The sequence below is a fragment of the Pseudorasbora parva genome, chromosome 20 (assembly GCF_024679245.1).
Source record: "Pseudorasbora parva isolate DD20220531a chromosome 20, ASM2467924v1, whole genome shotgun sequence".
Lineage (NCBI taxonomy): Eukaryota > Metazoa > Chordata > Actinopteri > Cypriniformes > Gobionidae > Pseudorasbora > Pseudorasbora parva.
The window spans coordinates 16,645,579-16,666,436 of record NC_090191.1 but is presented as its reverse complement, the minus strand read 5'-3'; the positions used below and the strand labels follow the sequence as shown (position 1 = coordinate 16,666,436).

At 43.6% G+C, this 20,858-nt stretch overlaps 2 protein-coding genes and 7 non-coding genes across 9 annotated transcripts; 4 read left to right on the top strand and 5 right to left on the bottom strand.

Moving 5' to 3' along the window:
• The first annotated feature begins 2,567 nt into the window (after nucleotides 1-2,567).
• Nucleotides 2,568-6,431, top strand: LOC137049503 (uncharacterized). Its single transcript, XM_067428026.1, has one exon. The coding sequence runs from the start codon at nucleotides 2,982-2,984 to the stop codon at nucleotides 6,291-6,293; it is 3,312 nt and encodes a 1,103-aa protein (XP_067284127.1). The 5' UTR covers nucleotides 2,568-2,981; the 3' UTR covers nucleotides 6,294-6,431.
• A 5,396-nt stretch (nucleotides 6,432-11,827) lies between these two features.
• Nucleotides 11,828-20,854, bottom strand: LOC137049095 (uncharacterized). The gene is made up of 3 exons (XM_067427481.1): nucleotides 20,498-20,854; nucleotides 19,067-20,202; nucleotides 11,828-12,344 (listed from the first exon to the last, which is right to left on the bottom strand). The coding sequence occupies exons 1-3, from the start codon at nucleotides 20,852-20,854 to the stop codon at nucleotides 11,828-11,830; spliced, it is 2,010 nt and encodes a 669-aa protein (XP_067283582.1).
• Nucleotides 14,526-14,599, bottom strand: trnam-cau (transfer RNA methionine (anticodon CAU)). Its single transcript has one exon. It is a non-coding gene; the product is annotated as a tRNA-Met (tRNA).
• trnal-cag (transfer RNA leucine (anticodon CAG)) lies at nucleotides 14,695-14,777 on the top strand. The gene has a single exon. It is a non-coding gene; the product is annotated as a tRNA-Leu (tRNA).
• Nucleotides 15,560-15,633, bottom strand: trnam-cau (transfer RNA methionine (anticodon CAU)). Its single transcript has one exon. It is a non-coding gene; the product is annotated as a tRNA-Met (tRNA).
• trnal-gag (transfer RNA leucine (anticodon GAG)) lies at nucleotides 15,729-15,807 on the top strand. The gene has a single exon. It is a non-coding gene; the product is annotated as a tRNA-Leu (tRNA).
• trnam-cau (transfer RNA methionine (anticodon CAU)) lies at nucleotides 16,590-16,663 on the bottom strand. Its single transcript has one exon. It is a non-coding gene; the product is annotated as a tRNA-Met (tRNA).
• On the top strand, nucleotides 16,759-16,841 carry trnal-cag (transfer RNA leucine (anticodon CAG)). Its single transcript has one exon. It is a non-coding gene; the product is annotated as a tRNA-Leu (tRNA).
• Nucleotides 17,624-17,697, bottom strand: trnam-cau (transfer RNA methionine (anticodon CAU)). The gene has a single exon. It is a non-coding gene; the product is annotated as a tRNA-Met (tRNA).
• Nucleotides 20,855-20,858: the final 4 nt, after the last annotated feature.

Below are 20,858 nucleotides of genomic sequence, written 5' to 3'. Positions count from 1 at the left end.
TGCTTGAGGTCCATGGCAGTGATGAGCCCCTGGTCTGACTCGGGGTCGGAGTACTCATGAATTAGAGCTTGTCGTAGATGCCAGTAGTCCGCTTTGATGGCCTCTGGTTGTCGATCCAGAAAGCACCGTACGTCACGATTAGACGTTGCCCTGAGCAGGTACAGTCTGTCCCAGTTGTTCGCGTGAGCGACAGTTTGCAAGTAAAAGTCTATGTCTCTTAAGTATGCGTGGACGTCGTGTCCTCCTGCCGGGTCTGGGCTGAAGGTAGGAATATTTCTGGCCAGCTTGTCAAGGTTCTTTGAAGCTTCGTGGCTGTTGACCTTGACTTCCTGGAAGGGCGTCCTTTCCTCTGCTGCTGACGGGGATTCGTGGAGACTGGCGGGTGCTCTTTTAAACAGGGGGCTGTCATTCCCCTTCGTAGCTCTTGCTTCGTGGCTAAAATGTGCGGAGTAACTGGTCAGGGGAAACTCTGTGTTGTGTGTTTCCCCCTTCCGGTAATGTTGCACTATATATGATTGTCTCAGTTCTCTTTGCACCATGTCAAGTTCATTTTTGAGCTCGTGTCTTTGCTGGATGAGCTCGTCGATCTCGGCTTGTGCCGACTGCAAATGTTTTGCATAGACTTTAGCTTTAATGTCTCTGTCTTTAAGTTCATCAGTGGCTCTCTCCAGGAGGGATTCGCCACGCCAAAGCTTTTCGTCGAGGTTTTTCCTGGCGTCTTTCTCTGACTGTACTCGTCGGTCGGTGTCACGACGGAGCTCCTTCAGGGTCTTTTGAAGTCTTTCTATTTCTTTTCTTTGTTCTTTGTCTGTTTCGTCGTCTTTCTCTGTGTCTAGAAGCTGATCTAGACGAAGCTGGGTGAGGGCTTGGTCTCTCCGGGCCTCCTCGGCTTGAAGCTTTAGCATTGCTGCCTCCTGTTCCAGGTTGGCGTAGCTCCCTTCGCTTAGAGGTGCCTGTGCGATGAGGACGTGGGCGAGGCTTCCGAGGATCTTGGCCACTTCCTTGTTGGAGTAGCTGTGCGTGGGATCGTGTGTCATCAGCTGGTCTAGCTCGGTGTCCAGTTGCTCCTGGCTCGGCTGCCCCAGACTTCCTTGACTGGTGGCCATTAGCGCTTCCAGCCATGTCGTTAGGCGATCCCACGGGACGGCGGAACTGGGTGCACGGAACATTACTGTGGACGAGAGAAACACAGTACACACACACACACACACACAGAGAGAGAGCCAATGCAAGCTTGTTCTAAGCTGACGAGCTATCGTACGGATAGCTGGGAATTTTGGTTAACTGATGTAGACAGTTAGATAGACAATTTAGACAATTAGGTGGGCGGTAGCCCTGGGGGTCACTTGGTGAACTGCTGCTCGGTCGTCCCGGGACTATCTAATTCTCCTTGGGGTCTCTTGGTGAACTGAAAGAAACACAATTGTGATAGTCCAACAGTGAGGATAGGAAAGAGCACAGTGGAAACAAACACAAGATGAATTGGTCTGTAATGAAAGGAATGTCAGCGTGCGCGCCAGGAGTGTTAGGAAAATTAATAGGCTAAATGCTCAAGATATACTAAAATTCGGCTTGTACTATGGGTTATCCCATTTAGCTCATCCGGGGTGAATTGAGGTCGCTTAAGTGGAAGATTAAATATCAAGAGCAATTTAGAAAAAGGCAAAAGTTTCTGTCAAGTAATGATAAAACAAAACGCACTTTTGATACCGTTTGTAATTACCAGACTGAGCTTTATTCCCAATGGGAGGGGAAAAGAAAAACTTTTGCAGAGAAAAAATAAATAAAAATAATAATAATTAAAAACATTTTTATTTAAATTAATTTAAAATTTAAAATTTAAATTAAAATTAAAAATTAAAATAAAATTATAAATAAAAAAAAATAAAAAAAAATAAAAAAATTAGAAGCTCAACTTAATTCAAATTAAATTCAAAGCAAGTTTAAATGAAATTTAAATAAGCCTGTAAGGAGAATCAAATAAAAGAAAGCCAATCAAAAAAAATCCTATCCTATAACGATTAATCTCTAAGTGGGAGTTATCCAAATAAAAGAATTAATCAGGAAGGGCGTAGGGATTTAGTGTTGCGCTGACTTAACAGGGTATAGCCACACGGTGGCGTCCTTCCTTCCAATTGGACTGTCTGTGACTTAAACCTAATTTCACTTTGAGTTAGAGGAAGTTATGTTTCTTTTTAAACTTCAAATTCGAATAAGGGTGTTTAATCAGCGAGAAAGGAGACTTGGTTGTTGCTAGAAAAATTGTATAAATGAAACTTTGTACAACAGTAAGCAATAAATGCAATGACAAAAAGCAATGACATGCTACTCATCTCAGAGACCTCTAAGCAGATCGTTCTCCTTGAACTTACCGTACCCTGGGAGGACCGTATTGAGGAGGCCAATGAGAGAAAGAGGGCAAAATACGCTGAGCTAGTGGAGGAGTGCCGGAATAATGGTTGGCGAGCACGGTGTGAGCCCATTGAGGTTGGATGTAGAGGGTTTGCTGGCCAGTCTCTCTGCAGGGCCTATAACATCCTGGGCATCATAGGGGCTAGTAAGCGAAGGGCCATTAAGGAGGTCACAGAGTCAGCAGAAGTTGCCTCAAGGTGGCTGTGGATAAAGAGAGGAGAACCATGGGTGGGGTAGGGCTACCTGGACACAAGCTAGGGCCTGATCAACCCCGGCTGGGTCGCCTGGGTGAGAGTGTATGATGCTTGAAAGACCCGAAACACTCCGTGACCCCAGGTAACATCACTGAGGATGTGTCCAGGGTGCATCAAGGTGATGTATGTGATAAGCTACTGTCTGGAACAACCAGTGACGATCAGGAATAGACTGATTGACAACCGAGAACAGTGTGGTGGCAGCTGGAGAGACAGCGGACAGCTCGGAGAGACGGCAACGGGGTAGGGAGGGTTAGCAGCCCAACCTGCATCTTCTGTGAGGAAGAACCCACTTTACAAGCTACAGATCGACCTATGGAGTTATACCCCCAGGGATCCCCGAGAGGGGGGGAGGATGAGGATCCCACTCGGATAGACCAAAGGATACCGACACACAGCGATGGAAACATGACGACGAGTGCACAATGCTTTTGCGGCAAAGTGTGCAAAAACCCACATGGCCTGAGAATCCACCAGGCCAAGATGAGATGCGTGCGGATGGTTCCTGTATCACAGCGCACAGGGAACACCCCTGGTGAGACGCAGGAGGAGCTAGGCCCGGAGTCAAACCACAGCGCCCAGAACCTCCGTGTGACACAGGCCCCAAAACCATGCAGAACATCAGAACATCGGCGGGTAAAATGGCCCCAAGCGAACAAGGAGAAGGAGTGGCTCCAGTTTGATGAAGACGTCGATACCATCTTGGAAGCAGGAGTCAAGGGTGACGCTGACCGACGCCTCCTGACAATGACTACCATCATCATCAGCCTAGCAGCTGAGAGATTTGGGCTGGAGGAGAAGAAAGTAGTGAACCTCCCTTACACTATGAACAACAGGGCGCACAAGATCCACCAGCTTAGGCAAGAGCTGAAGAGTCTGAGGAGGAAGTTTAAGGAGGCGAGGGAGGAAGAGAGGGGTCCTCTAGCAGAGTTGCGTGTCATCCTTCGTAAGAAGTTAATGACTCTGAGGAGAGCGGAGTGGCACAGGAGAAGGAGGAAAGAGAGGGCCAGGAAGCGGGCTGCCTTTATAGCGAATCCCTTTGGGTTCACAAAGCAGCTACTTGGCAAGAAGCGGAGTGGCCGGCTTACCTGCTCCAAAGTTGAGATCGATCGTCACCTCAGAGACACCTTCTGTGACAGATCCAGGGAACAAGATCTGGGGCACTGCCAGCACCTGATTGATCCACCTGCACCAACTCTGGACTTTGACAGAAAGGAGCCCAGCTGGAAGGAGATCCAGGAGGTGATCAAAACGGCCAGAGCAAGTTCAGCTCCAGGACCTAGTGGGGTACCTTACAAGGTTTATAAGAACTGCCCGAAGCTACTCCACAGACTCTGGAAGATACTGAAGGTCATATGGAGGAGGGGAAAGGTTGCTCAGCAGTGGCGGTTTGCAGAAGGGGTGTGGATTCCAAAGGAGGAAGAGTCAAAGACCATCGACCAGTTCAGAAACATCTCACTGCTCAGTGTTGAGGGCAAGATATTCTTCAGCATTGTTGCTAGGCGGCTGACCGACTACCTCCTGAGGAACTCGTACATCGATACCTCGGTCCAGAAAGGAGGGATCCCAAAGGTGCCGGGATGTCTGGAGCACACAGGCGTGGTCACACAGCTGATCAGGGAAGCCCGGGAGAATAAGGGAGACCTGGTGGTGCTGTGGTTGGACCTTACAAACGCCTATGGGTCCATACCCCACAAACTGGTTGAGGAGGCCTTGCGCCGGCACCACATCCCAGACAAGTTTAGAGACCTTGTTCTGGACTACTATGGCAGTTTCAGTCTCAGAGTCTCTGCAGGGTCTACAACATCAGACTGGCACAGGCTTGAGAAGGGAATTATCACTGGATGTACAATTTCAGTGATATTATTTGCACTTGCCATGAATATGCTGGTAAAGTCTGCAGAGGCCCAGTGCAGAGGTCCCCTCACCAAGTCGGGTATTCGCCAGCCGCCCATTAGGGCTTTTATGGATGACCTGACGGTGACGACACCACACGTACCAGGGGGCAGGTGGATCTTGAAGGGCTTGGAAGAGATGACATCCTGGGCGCGCATGTGCTTCAAGCCAGCAAAGTCTAGAGCTCTAGTGTTGAAGAAAGGAAAGGTTTCCAACAAGTTCAGCTTTACACTCGGCAAGACCCAGATACCATCAATCACAGATAAACCAGTGAAGAGCTTGGGAAAGGTGTTCGACTGCAGCCTGAAGGACACGGCAGCCATCCATGCAACCAACATTGAACTGGAGGGCTGGCTGGCTGCAGTAGACAAGTCAGGCCTACCTGGCAAGTTCAAGGCCTGGATTTACCAACATGGCATCCTCCCACGGATTCTCTGGCCCCTCCTGATTTATGAGGTTCCAATCTCCACCATCGAGGGCTTTGAGAGGAGAGTCAGCAGGTTTCTACGGAAGTGGCTGGGCCTACCTCGAAGCCTGAGCAGCATTGCTTTGTATGGCCAGAACAATAAGTTGAAGCTCCCCATCAGCGGCCTGAGTGAGGAGTTTAAGGTGGGCCGGGCCAGGGAGGTGCTGCAATACAGAGAGTCACTAGACCCGATGGTCTCCCAGGCTGGGATCGAGGTGAGGACAGGGCGGAAGTGGAGGGCAGTAGCGGCGGTGGATGAGGCTGAGTCACGGCTACGGCACAGGTCATTGATAGGAGCAGTGACTCATGGAAGAGCTGGGCTGGGTAGCGGCACAACACCTCGCTACAATAAGGCACAGGGGAAGGACAGGAGAGCACTGGTGCAGCAAGAGGTGCGAGTAGCAGTAGAGGAGGAGCGGGCCAGCAGGATGGTTGGAATGCGGCAGCAGGGAGCCTGGACAAGATGGGAGAATGCAGTGGACCGTAAAGTCACATGGGCGGAGCTGTGGAAAGCAGAACCCCATCGCCTACGGTTCCTGATCCAGGCTGTCTACGATGTACTACCAAGCCCATCCAACCTGTTCAGCTGGGGATTGGTGGAGTCGCCAGCCTGCACACTCTGCCTGAGGAGGGGGACTCTGGAGCACATCCTAAGCTGCTGTCCAAAAGCACTGGGCGAAGGGCGCTACCGTTGGCGTCATGACCAAGTCTTGAAAGTCATAGCAAATACCATCAGCTGTGGAATTGACCACTGTAAGCGCCTCCGCCCAGTGAAGAACACTATTGCTTTTGTCCGGGCTGGGGACAAGCCACCACTAGCGGCCAGGGCCACCTCATCAGGGCTGCTAGCAACAGCACGAGACTGGGAGTTGAAAGCTGACCTGGGGAAGCAACTGAAATTCCCAGAAGCTGTCGCCACCTCAACATTGCGGCCTGACATGCTACTCATCTCAGAGACCTCTAAGCAGATCGTTCTCCTTGAACTTACCGTACCCTGGGAGGACCGTATTGAGGAGGCCAATGAGAGAAAGAGGGCAAAATACGCTGAGCTAGTGGAGGAGTGCCGGAATAATGGTTGGCGAGCACGGTGTGAGCCCATTGAGGTTGGATGTAGAGGGTTTGCTGGCCAGTCTCTCTGCAGGGCCTATAACATCCTGGGCATCATAGGGGCTAGTAAGCGAAGGGCCATTAAGGAGGTCACAGAGTCAGCAGAAGTTGCCTCAAGGTGGCTGTGGATAAAGAGAGGAGAACCATGGGTGGGGTAGGGCTACCTGGACACAAGCTAGGGCCTGATCAACCCCGGCTGGGTCGCCTGGGTGAGAGTGTATGATGCTTGAAAGACCCGAAACACTCCGTGACCCCAGGTAACATCACTGAGGATGTGTCCAGGGTGCATCAAGGTGATGTATGTGATAAACAATTTATAGGCTCAAACTTATTTTGTTAAGGCAGAATCAAATAACGGAGAGTGAAACTATCCGAATTTATCCACACGATGGCGCTGTTGCGCCCGCCCTAGACTAGAGTTAGTTAGGCGGAAATGCTCACCAGATGGCTTTGTCTGGTTTTAGAGTCGCCCTCTGGCGTTCTGCAAGCGGCGTTGCAATTTTTGAGTCGCCCTCTGGCGTTCTGCAAGCGGCGTTGCAATTTTTGAGTCTCCCTCTGGCGTTCTGCAAGCGGCGTTGCAATTTTTGAGTCGCCCTGGCGTTCTGCAAGTGGCGTTTTCTACACTTTACTGGCTTTTGCAATCATTTAAAAATGACTCTGGTGCACGAGCAACGAAACGGGTGAAAACAGGAATTTATCGTCTGCCTATTCACGCATTTTACATGGACTCCAATAGACATTTATCAATATGGCTGACGGTTTTCAGCATCTTTGATTCAAATGTTTTAGGTCTCAGGTCTTTGGTTAGCTACGCCAGACTTAAACCAGGAGTTATCGTTTATCTTAACGATATAATAATTATTCTGAGGCCTCTTATTGTACAGGAGAGTCTCGCCCTGTCCCAATCTTCCGCAATGATAGAAACTTTCCGTAGTTCAGATCAAGCGGGATACCGCAACGTACGTGTCTACAGACTACATCAAAATCTCATTATTTTGATGGAACACATAATATATTGCTCGAGTCAAATGTATGGGTTTTCTACAATACATTTGTTTGGAAATCACGCGGATAAACCCTATTGCGCCTACGGCCGCAGAGGTTTTCGGAGATCACGCGGATTTACCACCGTTTATACTTTCATTAATATAACCCGGCTACTTCAACATTTCTCAGCATCTGTTTATGCTTGGGTTCGCTTTGCGCGGTACCTCAAAATTCACAAAACAACACCAAAACAAACAAAACAAAAACGCGCATGCAGGTTATTAATACCCCAAAAATACACAATGAATAGAATATGAATATCATTCACACATACACAAACGTTTGAAACTTGCCCGGTAAATTCTCCACCATATAATATGTAACAACAATGACTTATGAGTTTAATGTCTCTGGGAATAATTAACTCAAAAGGGATTTAATATTCAATATTCATGAATTTATGAATATAATTTGCCAGTTGTTCATTACGTATTAAAATTTTCCGATAGGGAAAATTGTTTAATTAAATACAAGTAACCCTTTACGGAATTGCTTGAAATTATCCTACTAAGTTTGTCCTGCAAATTAGTTATAGACTTTTCAAATCAATTCTCAATAAGGGATTACTGCTTTACGAGCGCATAAGAAACATTAACTTTACTAATCAGGACAAGTTCAATATTTCAAATGGTCATACAGTTTACTTTACTAACATAGTAGCATAAGCAGTTAGGTAACGTTAGATCGCAAGTTTCATTGACTTTGTGTATGTGGCAGAATAACAGATTCAACTCATTAAATGTCTTTTGGAGGTTTAATAAACACAGACTAAAAATAACACTACAATTCACACAGAAAGTACATACTAAATATGCATCAAGAGAGTAGAAGTATAGATATTAACGAAAGAATACATAAAAGAGAATAATGAATAGACTGAAATTAGAGAGAGATAAAAGAGAGAGAGAGATGAGAGAGAGAGAGAGAGAGAGAGAGAGAGAGAGACAAAGAGAGTGGGGGGGATAAGAAGCAGCTTTCCTTCAGTTCATCAAATACAACCTTCACGGAGTTAACTTGTCCCAACGGGAAAATAACACACCCTCTTAACAGCAGTTTGAATTTGGAAGATAATACTTGCTCTAGTTGTGACTTCTCGCGTGTGTGTGTGTGTGTGTTCCGAATTCAAATGTCCTGCGTGTCCGGTGGTTCTTTCCGAGGTCGAGAGGGAGCGGCTGGTTGCTTTTAGGGATGCTCCGTGTTCTCCTTCTGAAGAATGCCCTTGGGGCTAGTAATTTGATGAAGCGAGGAGAAAAGGATTGTTGAAGATCGGATTGTAGAAGAGAAGATTTTTGGAAGAGCTGAGGCCTGTTGGCCCCATAGTGTGGTGGGCCTCGGTTTCTGGTCCCACACAGCACATGGCTCTGTGTCTGGAGCCCCTCCCTGCTTGGGGGGGGGGGGGGCGTGTTGGTTCAGCCAGGGAGAGAAGACAAGAGCATTTTGGAGAAGTAAGAGAGAAAGGGGGGCATCCGAGCACCCCTTTTAAAGTCTGGGAGTAGTCCGGCCCTCCAGGGTTAGACTTAACCAATGAGATTGTTGGGATTTCCAGGCGGGAAGTTCCTCAGAAGATTTTATGGCTCTTTGTTTCAAAACTTGAATCAGTGGGTCTCTGACCATTCATATTCTAATTAATGCAACAAACACACACTGCATTTTCTGAATAAGTGATATACATGGAAGTGTAAGTCGTGAAGTGAGCATTAATTTGATAGGAGACATGACATATATGAGGTTATCTGAACTAGTAATTTGTTAAGACAAAGATAAAAAGTTGCAAAATACCATACAGAAGAAACATTTTACAAGACAGTTATGTGTTTACATACAATGTCCTGGGGTGCATGTTCATTTATAGATGGTTTGTCTATAATTTGAGGTCAAAGCGTGTGTTTTACAACCTTTAGCTCTCTGTGTATGGAACTTTTCATGTGGCCAAATTCTTTTGGGCCGTAAAACTTCTTATCAGATGGTTTCCAGGGTAACGGAGAATCTTTCTCTGTTGTGTTGGGGGAAGGTCTGCTACTCAGCACAGAGCATTCAAAACATATTTGTTAAATGTAACTGGTGATTGTGTGTTTGATTCGCCTGAGTCGCTACAAGAGTTTAATGTTATCATATTATACAATCCCTCAGTTACTGGGATCTTTCCTTCAGAGTTTAATGTTATCAGATTATACAATCCCCCAGTTACTGGGATCTTTCCTTCAGAGTTTAATGTTATCAGATTATACAATCCCTCAGTTACTGGGATCTTTCCTTCAGAGTTTAATGTTATCATATTATACAATCCCTCAGTTACTGGGATCTTTCCTTCAGAGTTTAATGTTATCAGATTATACAATCCCTCAATTACTGGGATCTTTCCTTCAGAGTTTAATGTTACCAGATTATACAATCCCTCAGTTACTGGGATCTACGCATAATTAAAGCATTACTGCCCATTTTCTTAATAAATTCTGCTTATTTATTTCAATTGCTATCTTCAGAGCAGAGCTGCTTACAGAATTTGCTCTCTAGTCTCAAAATCTTTATTCAGACTAATCAAGTTACTTATCATGCCATTCAAATTGTTAGCTCTAATTTAGTTATCATAAATTGTTATCTATAGCTTAATCAAAGTTCATAGTCACCAGCGATCTTTAAACAGCTGTGTGATCAGACAACATTTTCCTTTCTCTGCTATCAGTTTCATTCAACACTGTTAGTTTGCATTTCTCACACACATCCCCCAAAACAGCCCCTAGATTAATCTCCTCTCTTCAACAGACCCCTTTCAGCCTGGTGAAACACAGAATTCCCTCTTTTGGAAATCATAATTAATTGAATTAATTTCTCTATACCTTGCATGCATTTTTGGCCATATAATTTTCCCATTTGACAAAAACACCGGTGTATCATATTCTGCTAGCTTGCTTTGGGATTTTACCATATTGGCAGTCTGAGTCTGTGGCTGTTCGCGTGCACGCTAGTAATCTGTCGGACGTCTCCGTACAGATCTTATCCTTCACCCAGACCAGACGGGACGGACGCTTACTCAAACGCCCGACTTTTTTTGCCCTGGTTACCTGACCGCGGGTGGGACCAATCCCAATCTAGGTAAAAGGGCCCCCGGACCAATCCCAATCTAGGTAAAATGGCCCCTAGACCAATCTAGGTCTTATTTTCTCTTTTTTTATTTTTATTTTTTTATATGCCCTGGTTACCTGACCGCGGGCGGAACCAATCCCAATCTAGGTAAAATGGTCCCTGGACCAATCCCAATCTAGGTAAAATGGCCCCCAGACCAATCTAGGTCTTATTTCACCACATATTCAGACTCCCACCATGGTTTATCCGTATCAGTTCAAATTTCAATTTAACCAAATTCTATTTAAAATTCTTTCCCAAATTTTAAGTTTGTCTCTTACCAGAAGCATCCCGTTGCCACCCCGGGTTCGTTTTCTCTAATTCCAGTGGTTGGACCCTCCAGGACCCCTAGAGCAGCAAGCTGGGGAACAATAGTCCAACAAAGGCGGGGAAGAAGGGAAGAAAAGGGGGGAGGAAGAAAAGGAGAAGGGGAAGAAGAGAGGAAAAAAATTAAGACAAGAAAGGGTGAAATGTGACGTTCAGAGATTTTTCTTCCTAAGCATATGTCTTGTGATGCCTTTTCCGGTTACTTCGTGTGGGAAAATCACACATTTACATTACACTGTTTTCTATTGCAGGTGCTCACCAAGACCGGGGTTCGATTCCAGCAAAATAAAACTTTTTGTAATATTTATATTTGAATTAAATAAACAATTTTTTTGGATGCATACTGTTCCACTGTTAATAAAATACACATATGTAATTAGTTTCCTGTGTTTTTGATATTCTTTCATGAAAAATAAAATTACCAATGGAACAATGTTATTATTATTTACTAGTTGTTATATATTTGATCTAATCATGCATTTGTTTTAGGTTACATTCACACAAGACTCTTGCAAATCTTTATTTGAAAGATGCAACCCATTACAGAGCAACCAATATGTTAAAAAATGTTTGTCACATGAATATGAAATTGTACAAATTCTATTTTAATATACAAATGTTTTATTGTTGCAGTGAAAGTAAAAGGGTCAACAATACTATTTTTTTATTAGTATTTGTATATAAATAATATATTTTTTAATGCATACTGTTCCAGTTTTAATAAAATACACATAAATAGTTTGTGTTTTTTGATGTTCTTTCAAGAAAAATACAATTACCAATGGAACGGTGTTATTATTATATTATTATGAACAAAGATGCGACCCATTACCGAATAACCAATATGCTGAAAAATGTCTATCACAAGATCAAGAAATGTACAAATTATCTTTTAATATGCAAATATTTTGTTGCTGCAGTGTTATATGAAAGTAAAAAAGTCAAAATGCAATCAATTGCCAATTGGTTTGTATTTTACAATTATGCAAATAATGAATATTAAATAAAATAAAATGTTAAACATATGTTCAAACCTTAAAGGTAAATAAAATGTTAAATAACAACTTTAAAATATTAAATGTACAATTGTAAAAATCTATAAATAGGTTTTCAAAAACAAGAAATAAAATGTTAAATAAAGTTTAAAAATATTGCTATATACAATAATATATATAAAAAAAGAAAAAAAGAAAAATTATTTGGAAATGGTTCGCCGCATTTCCTCTAACCACACCTCCTTGCTAACAGTCTCAGTCTGTGGGCAATACACCCTGCCCCTGTACTGGCTATGTCCCGTTGCACTTGTTTTGTATTGCCCACATTTTTTGCAAGTGTTCGCCTCTACAGTTCTCCTGTAGGGTCTCTTGGGCATGGTTTCTGGTGTAGCAGGCTGTGAGCTGGTGCCCTGCACCACTGTAGGCTGTAACAGTGGCTGCATCATTGGCATTCCCTGTACCATTTGTACTCCTTGGACCATGGGGATTCCCTTGGACCATTTGGACTCCTGGAACATTGGCACCTGAAACATTGGCACCCCCTGGAACCCTGGTGCTCCTGGGATCAGAATATTTGGTACCATCTGCAGTGATGATCCAGGGGCTGATGGTGTCACCAACATCTGGCTCTGCGCTGGTGCCTTGGGTCTGGATTTGAGTGTGAAAACCACACATGCACTTTGGGACTGCTCCAAGTAAAGTTGTCTGGCCGCGAGACTGCATCGGACATTTTTCAATCTGTAAAAATTGACATGTAATACATGCATTTCTAACTAAACTGGAATGGCAAATTGATTTACTGTCATTTTCCAGGAAGTGTGTCATATTTATTTTTATATAAATTATTTTTGTCATATGTTCTTTGAAGGGGAGACACAAAAATGTGTTTTACAAAAATGTAAAATTAGAGAAAAAGTGAATGAGTTTGTTTCCCCCATTAAAAGAACAAGAGAGGTACAAGAGAGGAACATTTAATTTCACACCTTCAAACCATCCCCCAACATCCCTGCCCCCGCTCTCTCAAATCTCCAAATCTCCTCCCAGACCAAAAAAGTCTTTTTTATTTTTTTATAGTATGAAATAAATCTCAAATACCTGCAACATTATTTACATAAATATATATAAATAAATAATATTGATACCTGGTTTACATTTGTGTAAACCATAAGTAACAGTGCATTGTTCTAATGAATGAGATCAGGTACATGTTTGTACTGAACTCTAATTTGTTGTTCTAATGAAAGAGATCAGGTACATGTTTGTACTGAACTCTAAGTTGTTGCTCTGTTATGCAAATACATTAAACAAACGATTCTAATGTTCAATTATGCAAGTCAACAAACACTTAAGTCGTTTATTTCATGAAAAAGTAGCAAAAACTAAGCACACACACTCACCCTTTGATACATCTCATACCACTTTTTCTGTCGAGGAGCTGGCCTGTTACCCTCAGTTGATGGCCAAACTCCTGTGCTTGCAAACTTTTTTAGTCGAATTATCCATTCAGTATCCGACATGGCTTTATGGGGTTTTTTTCCAGACATTTTTTTGCCCTAGGTTAAATCGTTTTGGACAAAACTACCCTTAATACAATTATTTCTTTACAAAATAAACTCAACACAACATATTCAAATGTGTAATTAGGTTTCTTACCTGTTCGCTGTGTATTTTTTGTATAAAAAATAAACTTATTATCCGATGACCTGACCTCCGTAAAAATGACGCTGACCTCCGTGCCAGTGATGCTCGTCTACTGAACTTTTTTTGAACTCTGACACGCCCCCCGAGAACTATGTCATTACTGCCTGCCACCTTCGGCTCAGCTCGGAAACTTGATTGACATCTGACTAGCCTCCTGACACCAACTAGCGGTGACAAGCGTAAACACGCTCACAACATTTCCTTGAACTCTGATTGGTCAAATGTTGAAAATGTCAAGAAAATGTTAAGAATGGCGCTTTCTGATTGGTTGCAAATGTTATAGTACTTCGCCGTGATTGGCTGTGGAGTTGAGCATTGTAAAACATTTCCCTCAAATTGTTGGACTATCCTTCGGCAGCTGGCGTTCAGGTCGCAGTCTCCCCTGGAGGCGTGGTTTCGAATCCCACTTCTGAAAGACCTAACCTTTGGTCGCGGGCTCCAGGTAGAGTCTTTAACCCTCTGGCAAGTTGACCCAGTAACACGCTAATATTGACGAAGCACTGCAATTCAGTTCATGTCAGAGCCAATGGAACACTACGGTACCTCTGACCACCGGCATCGCATGAACTTTAAAGTAACACTTTTGTGCCATGTATGGGATTCTGTGGAATTTTCATGCAGTTTCCAGGGAATGTCATGTCCTGACATTTCATGAAATTGGACATGTTTTATAGAATAGCATTAAATGGAATACCATGTTGTGATGTTTACCGGAATGAGAACTTGTTTATGAAAGGGTATTCATGTTTTGTTTGGGGTTTCTTTGGAGGGATGCAATGGGATTCTTGGAGTTTGACTGTGATGTCATGGACTGAAATTTTGGGGGTGCAGTAGAATTTCATGGCAAGGAATTCCTGGAAATCTCTTGGAATGACATGTCATGGGTTTATGGGCTGTGGGATGGAATGTCATGGAATGAGATTCATGGCATGTCAAGCGAAACATTACATCACTACTGACAAGAAACGTCATGAGAATGAAAGAATTATGTTCAGACTGAACAAAACATTGTAGTGACACTGCCCCAGTTTAGGTGAATATGAGAGGAATACTATTTCTGCATTTATTCAACATCTGCCCTACAAAATGACTGGATTTCAATCGCATTGCTCATGAAGGAATGGACAATCACACAAAAGGGTATGAAGAAACCCGCTCTTTTGCCTAAACGCTCTTGTGTGCCAAAAAGCACCACTCTGCCCCGTGTGAGGCTCGAACTCACGACCTTCAGATTATGAGACTGACGCGCTGCCTAACTGCGCCAACGAGGCATGTGCTGTGGCCAGTGTGAGTGGTGGAGCACTAGCTTCTGGATCATCTGCCATTCGGTGCAGCTCCAAACACGCTGCTCACCGTGCACTGTAATATCAGGATGGCCGAGCGGTCTAAGGCGCTGCGTTCAGGTCGCAGTCTCCCCTGGAGGCGTGGGTTCGAATCCCACTTCTGACAGACCTAACCTTTGGTTGCGGGCTCCAGGTAGACTCTTTAACCCTCTGGCAAGTTGACCCAGTAACACGCTAATATTGACGAAGCACTGCAATTCAGTTCATGTCAAAGCCAATGGAACACTACGGTACGTCTGACCACCGGCATCGCATGAACTTTAAAGTAACACTTTTGTGCCATGTATGGGATTCTGTGGAATTTTCATGCAGTGTCCAGGGAATGTCATGTCCTGACATTTCATGAAATTGGACATGTTTTATAGAATAGCATTCAATGGAATACCATGTTGTGATGTTTACCGGAATGAGAACTTGTTTATGAAAGGGTATTCATGTTTTGTTTGGGGTTTCTTTGGAGGGATGCAATGGGATTCTTGGAGTTTGACTGTGATGTCATGGACTGAAATTTTGGGGGTGCAGTAGAATTTCATGGCAAGGAATTCCTGGAAATCTCTTGGAATGACATGTCATGGGTTTATGGGCTGTGGGATGGAATGTCATGGAATGAGATTCATGGCATGTCAAGCGAAACATTACATCACTACTGACAAGAAACGTCATGAGAATGAAAGAATTATGTTCAGACTGAACAAAACATTGTAGTGACACTGCCCCATTTTAGGTGAATATGAGAGGAATACTATTACTGCATTTATTCAACATCTGCCCTACAAAATGACTGGATTTCAATCGCATTGCTCATGAAGGAATGGACAATCACACAAAAGGGTATGAAGAAACCCGCTCTTTTGCCTAAACGCTCTTGTGTGCCAAAAAGCACCACTCTGCCCCGTGTGAGGCTCGAACTCACGACCTTCAGATTATGAGACTGCCGCGCTGCCTAACTGCGCCAACGAGGCATGTGCTGTGGCCAGTGTGAGTGGTGAAGCACTAGCTTCTGGATCATCTGCCATTCGGTGCAGCTCCAAACACGCTGCTCACCGTGAGCTGTCATGTCAGGATGGCCGAGCTAAGGCGCTGCGTTGAGGTCGCAGTCTCCCCTGGAGGCGTGGGTTCGAATCCCACTTCTGACAGACCTAACCTTTGGTTGCGGGCTCCAGGTAGAGTCTTTAACCCTCTGGCAAGTTGACCCAGTAACACACTAATATTGATGAAGCACTCCATTTCAGTTCATGTCAGATCCAATGGAACACTACGGTACCTCTGACCACCGGCATCGTATGAACTTTAAAGTAACACTTTTGTGCCATGTATGGGATTCTGTGGAATTTCCATGCAGTTTCCAGGGAATGTCATGTCCTGACATTTTATGAAATTGGACATGTTTTATAGAATAGCATTCAATGGAATACCATGTTGCGATGTTTACCGGAATGAGAACTTGTTTATGAAAGGGTATTCATGTTTTGTTTGGGGTTTCTTTGGAGGGATGCAATGGGATTCTTGGAGTTTGACTGTGATGTCGTGGACTGAAATTTTGGGGGTGCAGTAGAATTTCATTGCAAGGAATTCCTGGAAATCTCTTGGAATGACATGTCATGGATTTATGGGCTGTGGGATGAAATGTCATGGAATGAGAATCATGAAATGTCAAGCGAAACATTACATCACTACTGACAAGAAACATCATGAGAATGAAAGAATTATGTTCAACCTGAACAAAACATTGTAGTGACACTGCCCCATTTTAGGTGAATATGAGAGGAATACTATTACTGCATTTATTCAACATCTGCCCTACAAAATGACTGGAATTCAATCGCATTGCTCATGAAGGAATGGACAATCACACAAAAGGGTATGAAGAAACCCGCTCTTTTGCCTGAACGCTCTTGTGTGCTAAAAAGCACAACTCTGCCCCGTGTGAGGCTCGAACTCATGACCTTCAGATTATGAGACTGACGCGCTGCCTAACTGCGCCAACGAGGCATGTGCTGTGGCCAGTGTGAGTGGTGGAGCACTAGCTTCTGGATCATCTGCCATTCGGTGCAGCTCCAAACACGCTGCTCACCGTGCGCTGTCATGTCAGGATGGCCGAGCGGTCTAAGGCGCTGCGTTCAGGTCGCAGTCTCCCCTGGAGGCGTGGGTTCGAATCCCACTTCTGACAGACCTAACCTTTGGTTGCGGGCTCCAGGTAGACTCTTTAACCCTCTGGCAAGTTGACCCAGTAACACGCTAATATTGACGAAGCACTGCAATTCAGTTCATGTCAGAGCCAATGGAACACTACGGTACCTCTGACCACCGGCATCGCATGAACTTTAAAGTAACACTTTTGTGCCATGTATGGGATTCTGTGGAATTTTCATGCAGTTTCCAGGGAATGTCATGTCCTGACATTTCATGAAATTGGACATGTTTTATAGAATAGCATTCAATGGAATAACATGTTATGATGTTTACCGGAATGAGAACTTGTTTATGAAAGGGTATTCATGTTTTGTTTGGGGTTTCTTTGGAGGGATGCAATGGGATTCTTGGAGTTTGACTGTGATGTCATGGACTGAAATTTTGGGGGTGCAGTAGAATTTCATGGCAAGGAATTCCTGGAAATCTCTTGGAATGACATGTCATGGGTTTATGGGCTGTGGGATGGAATGTCATGGAATGAGATTCATGGCATGTCAAGCGAAACATTACATCACTACTGACAAGAAACGTCATGAGAATGAAAGAATTATGTTCAGACTGAACAAAACATTGTAGTGACACTGCCCCAGTTTAGGTTAATATGAGAGGAATACTATTTCTGCATTTATTCAACATCTGCCCTACAAAATGACTGGATTTCAATCGCATTGCTCATGAAGGAATGGACAATCACACAAAAGGGTATGAGGAAACCCGCTCTTTTGCCTAAACGCTCTTGTGTGCCAAAAAGCACCACTATGCCCCGTGTGAGGCTCAAACTCACGACCTTCAGATTATGAGACTGACGCGCTGCCTAACTGCGCCAACAAGGCATGTGCTGTGGCCAGTGTGAGTGGTGAAGCACTAGCTTCTGGATCATCTGCCATTCGGTGCAGCTCCAAACACGCTGCTCACCGTGAGCTGTCATGTCAGGATGGCCGAGCGGTCTAAGGCGCTGCGTTCAAGCTGGGGAACAATAGTCCAACAAAGGCGGGGAAGAAGGGAAGAAAAGGGGGAAGGAAGAAAGGGAGAAGGGGAAGAAGAGAGGGAAAAAATGAAGAAAAGAAAGGGTGAAATGTGACGTTCAGAGATTTTTCTTCCTAAGCATATGTCTTGTGATGCCTTTTCCGGTTACTTCGTGTGGGAAAATCACGCATTTACATTACACTGTTTTCTATTGCAGGTGCTCACCAAGACCGGGGTTCGATTCCAGCAAAAGACAGCTTTTTGTAATATTTATATTTGAATTAAATAAACACATTTTTGGATGCATACTGTTCCAGTGTTAATAAAATACACATATGTAATTAGTTTGTTGTGTTTTTGATATTCTTTCATGAAAAATAAAATTACCAATGGAACAATGTTATTATTATTTACTAGTTGTTATATATTTGATCTAATCAAGCATTTGTTTTAGGTTACATTCACACAAGACTTTTGCAAATCTGTATTTGAAAGATGCAACCCATTTGCTGAAAAATGTTTGTCACATTAATAAGAAAATGTACAAATTATTTTTTTATTGTTGCAGTGTTATATGAAAGTAAAAAGGTCAACAAAACAAATTTTTGTAATATTTATATTTAAATGAAATAATATATTTTTTAATGTATACTGTTCCAGTTCTAATAAAATACACATAAATAGTTTGTTGTGTTTTTTGATGTTCTTTAAAGAAAAATACAATTATCAATGGAACGGTGTTATTATTATATTATTATAAACAAAGATGCGACCCATTACTGAATAACCAATATGCTGAAAAAGGTCTATCACAAGATCAAGAAATGTACAAATGATCTTTTAATATACAAATGTTTTATTGCTGCAGTGTTATATGAAAGTAAAAAAGTCAAAATGCAATCACTTTGCCAATTTGTTTTTATTTTGCAATTATGCAAACAGAACAGTAATGAATGTTAAATAAAATAAAATGTTAAACAAATTTTCAAACATAAAAGGTAAATAAAATGTTAAATAACAACTTTAAAATATTAAATGTACAATTGTAAAAATCAATAAATAGGTTTTCAAAAACAAGAAATAAAATGTTAAATAAAGTTTAAAAATATTTCACGCTATATACAATAATATATATATATATATATATATATATATATATATATATATATATATATATATATACATATTAAAAAAAAGATAAATTATTTAGAAATGTTTCGCCACATTTCCTCTAACCACACCTCCTTGCAAACTGTCTCAGTCTGTGGGCAATACACCCTGCCCCTGTACTGGCTATGTCCCGTTGCACTGGTTTTGTATTGCCCACATTTTTTGCACGTGTTTGCCTCTACAGTTCTCCTGTAGGGTCTCTTAGGCATGGTTTCTGGTGTAGCAGGCTGTGAGCTGGTTCCCCGCACCACTGTAGGCTGTAACAGTGGCTGCATCATTGGCATTCCTTGTACCATTTGAACACCTTGGACCATTGGGATTCCCTGGACCATTTGGACTCCCTGGTACATTGGCACCTGAAACACTGGCACACCGTGGAACCCTGGTGCTGCTGGTATCATAATATTTGGTACCATCTGCAGTGATGATCCAGGGGCTGATGGTGTCACCAACATCTGGCTCTGCGCTGGTGCCTTGGGTCTGAGAGGGGGTCGCCCAACAGAAGTCTGCCTCTGCTTTGCCTGACCTGCTGTGCTCTCTGGCAGCTTAAACTGGTGCTGTTCCCCTGGTTGTTCTGGCTCAGTCCGTAAGCGTTTAGCAACCTGGAGAGGCTCCTGAGCAACATGGAGGGGCTGAGGCAACTGAATACCCTGAAGCAGCACAGACAGTTCCTGCTTTTTCTGTCTGTTGTTGTACCACTGAATCAGGGTGTTCTGGTTAACCTCCACCAGCTGGATTGACGTCCCTCCCATCACCAAGCCGTTGCCCAGTACAAGCTGCCTTATCCTGCGATAGTCTTGCAGGATCAGAGACCATCTCGACAGGGCTCCTTTGCCTTTTCTTTTGGGGCTTGGGTGAGCATTGCAAAGTCTGATGAAGATGGTCTCCACCAGACGGCAACAGTCAGGCCACTGAGCAGCTATGCCACTTGCACCCAGCACACATCTGATGGTGCTCTCTACCCCTGGGTTCTGAGTGGGCCTCTTTGGGACTCTGAAGCGTCCACTCAGCAGTCTCTTTTGGTAACGAGCTGCTTTCACCACCCCTTTCTTGTCCTGGTCATCCAGGTTCTGCCAAAGAGCAATTATTGTGTTGGCTTCCTGGTTGGTCAGGCTGAGGGTTGTGTGACCCCGGAGTTCCACCAGATATTCTGCCAGCCTGTCCACATGCTGATAACCCGGGACATTTTGGTAGTCAACAGCCTATTAAAAATACAAACACACATACAAAGAAATTACTACATGACATCTATTTGATGCAAAATTCTGTTATTTTCCTGTTTATCACAAAAAAGCTCTTTTGACCCAATATGTATAGATCAAAGCACTATAGAAATAAATCTGACTTGATGCATATTTCCTGCTTACTTATGACTTTAGGCTTTACGTTTACATTTAGAATATGTAGAAAGTCTGGATTTAAAGCAATGGATGTTAATTCATCACTGTTTGAAATATTATACTTGATTTGAAAGAAATACAAAGGAGTGGTATTTACCATCTCTCCATCATCATCATCATCATCATCGTCGTCATCATCCTGACCAGCATCCTCTGGCTCTGAGGGGAAAGGAGAGACAGCAGTCCCTGAAGGTCCAGCTGATGAATGAGACTGTGTGAGGCCATGTGTGGGGTCAGGGAGCAGTGAAGGGGATGTGGAGCCCAGTGCAGATATGTCACTGCTGGTGACCAGGGTGGGAGAACCCAGTGTGAGTGTGGAGGATGGTGACAGAACAGCTTCCGGATCAGTAATGGTGTGATCCTCACTGATGTCACAGAAGCCCTCATCTTCATCTCGCTCCTCCACACTGAGGTCCTCAATGAGCTCTGCGGTCTGCTCAGAGTCTGGATTCATGTCC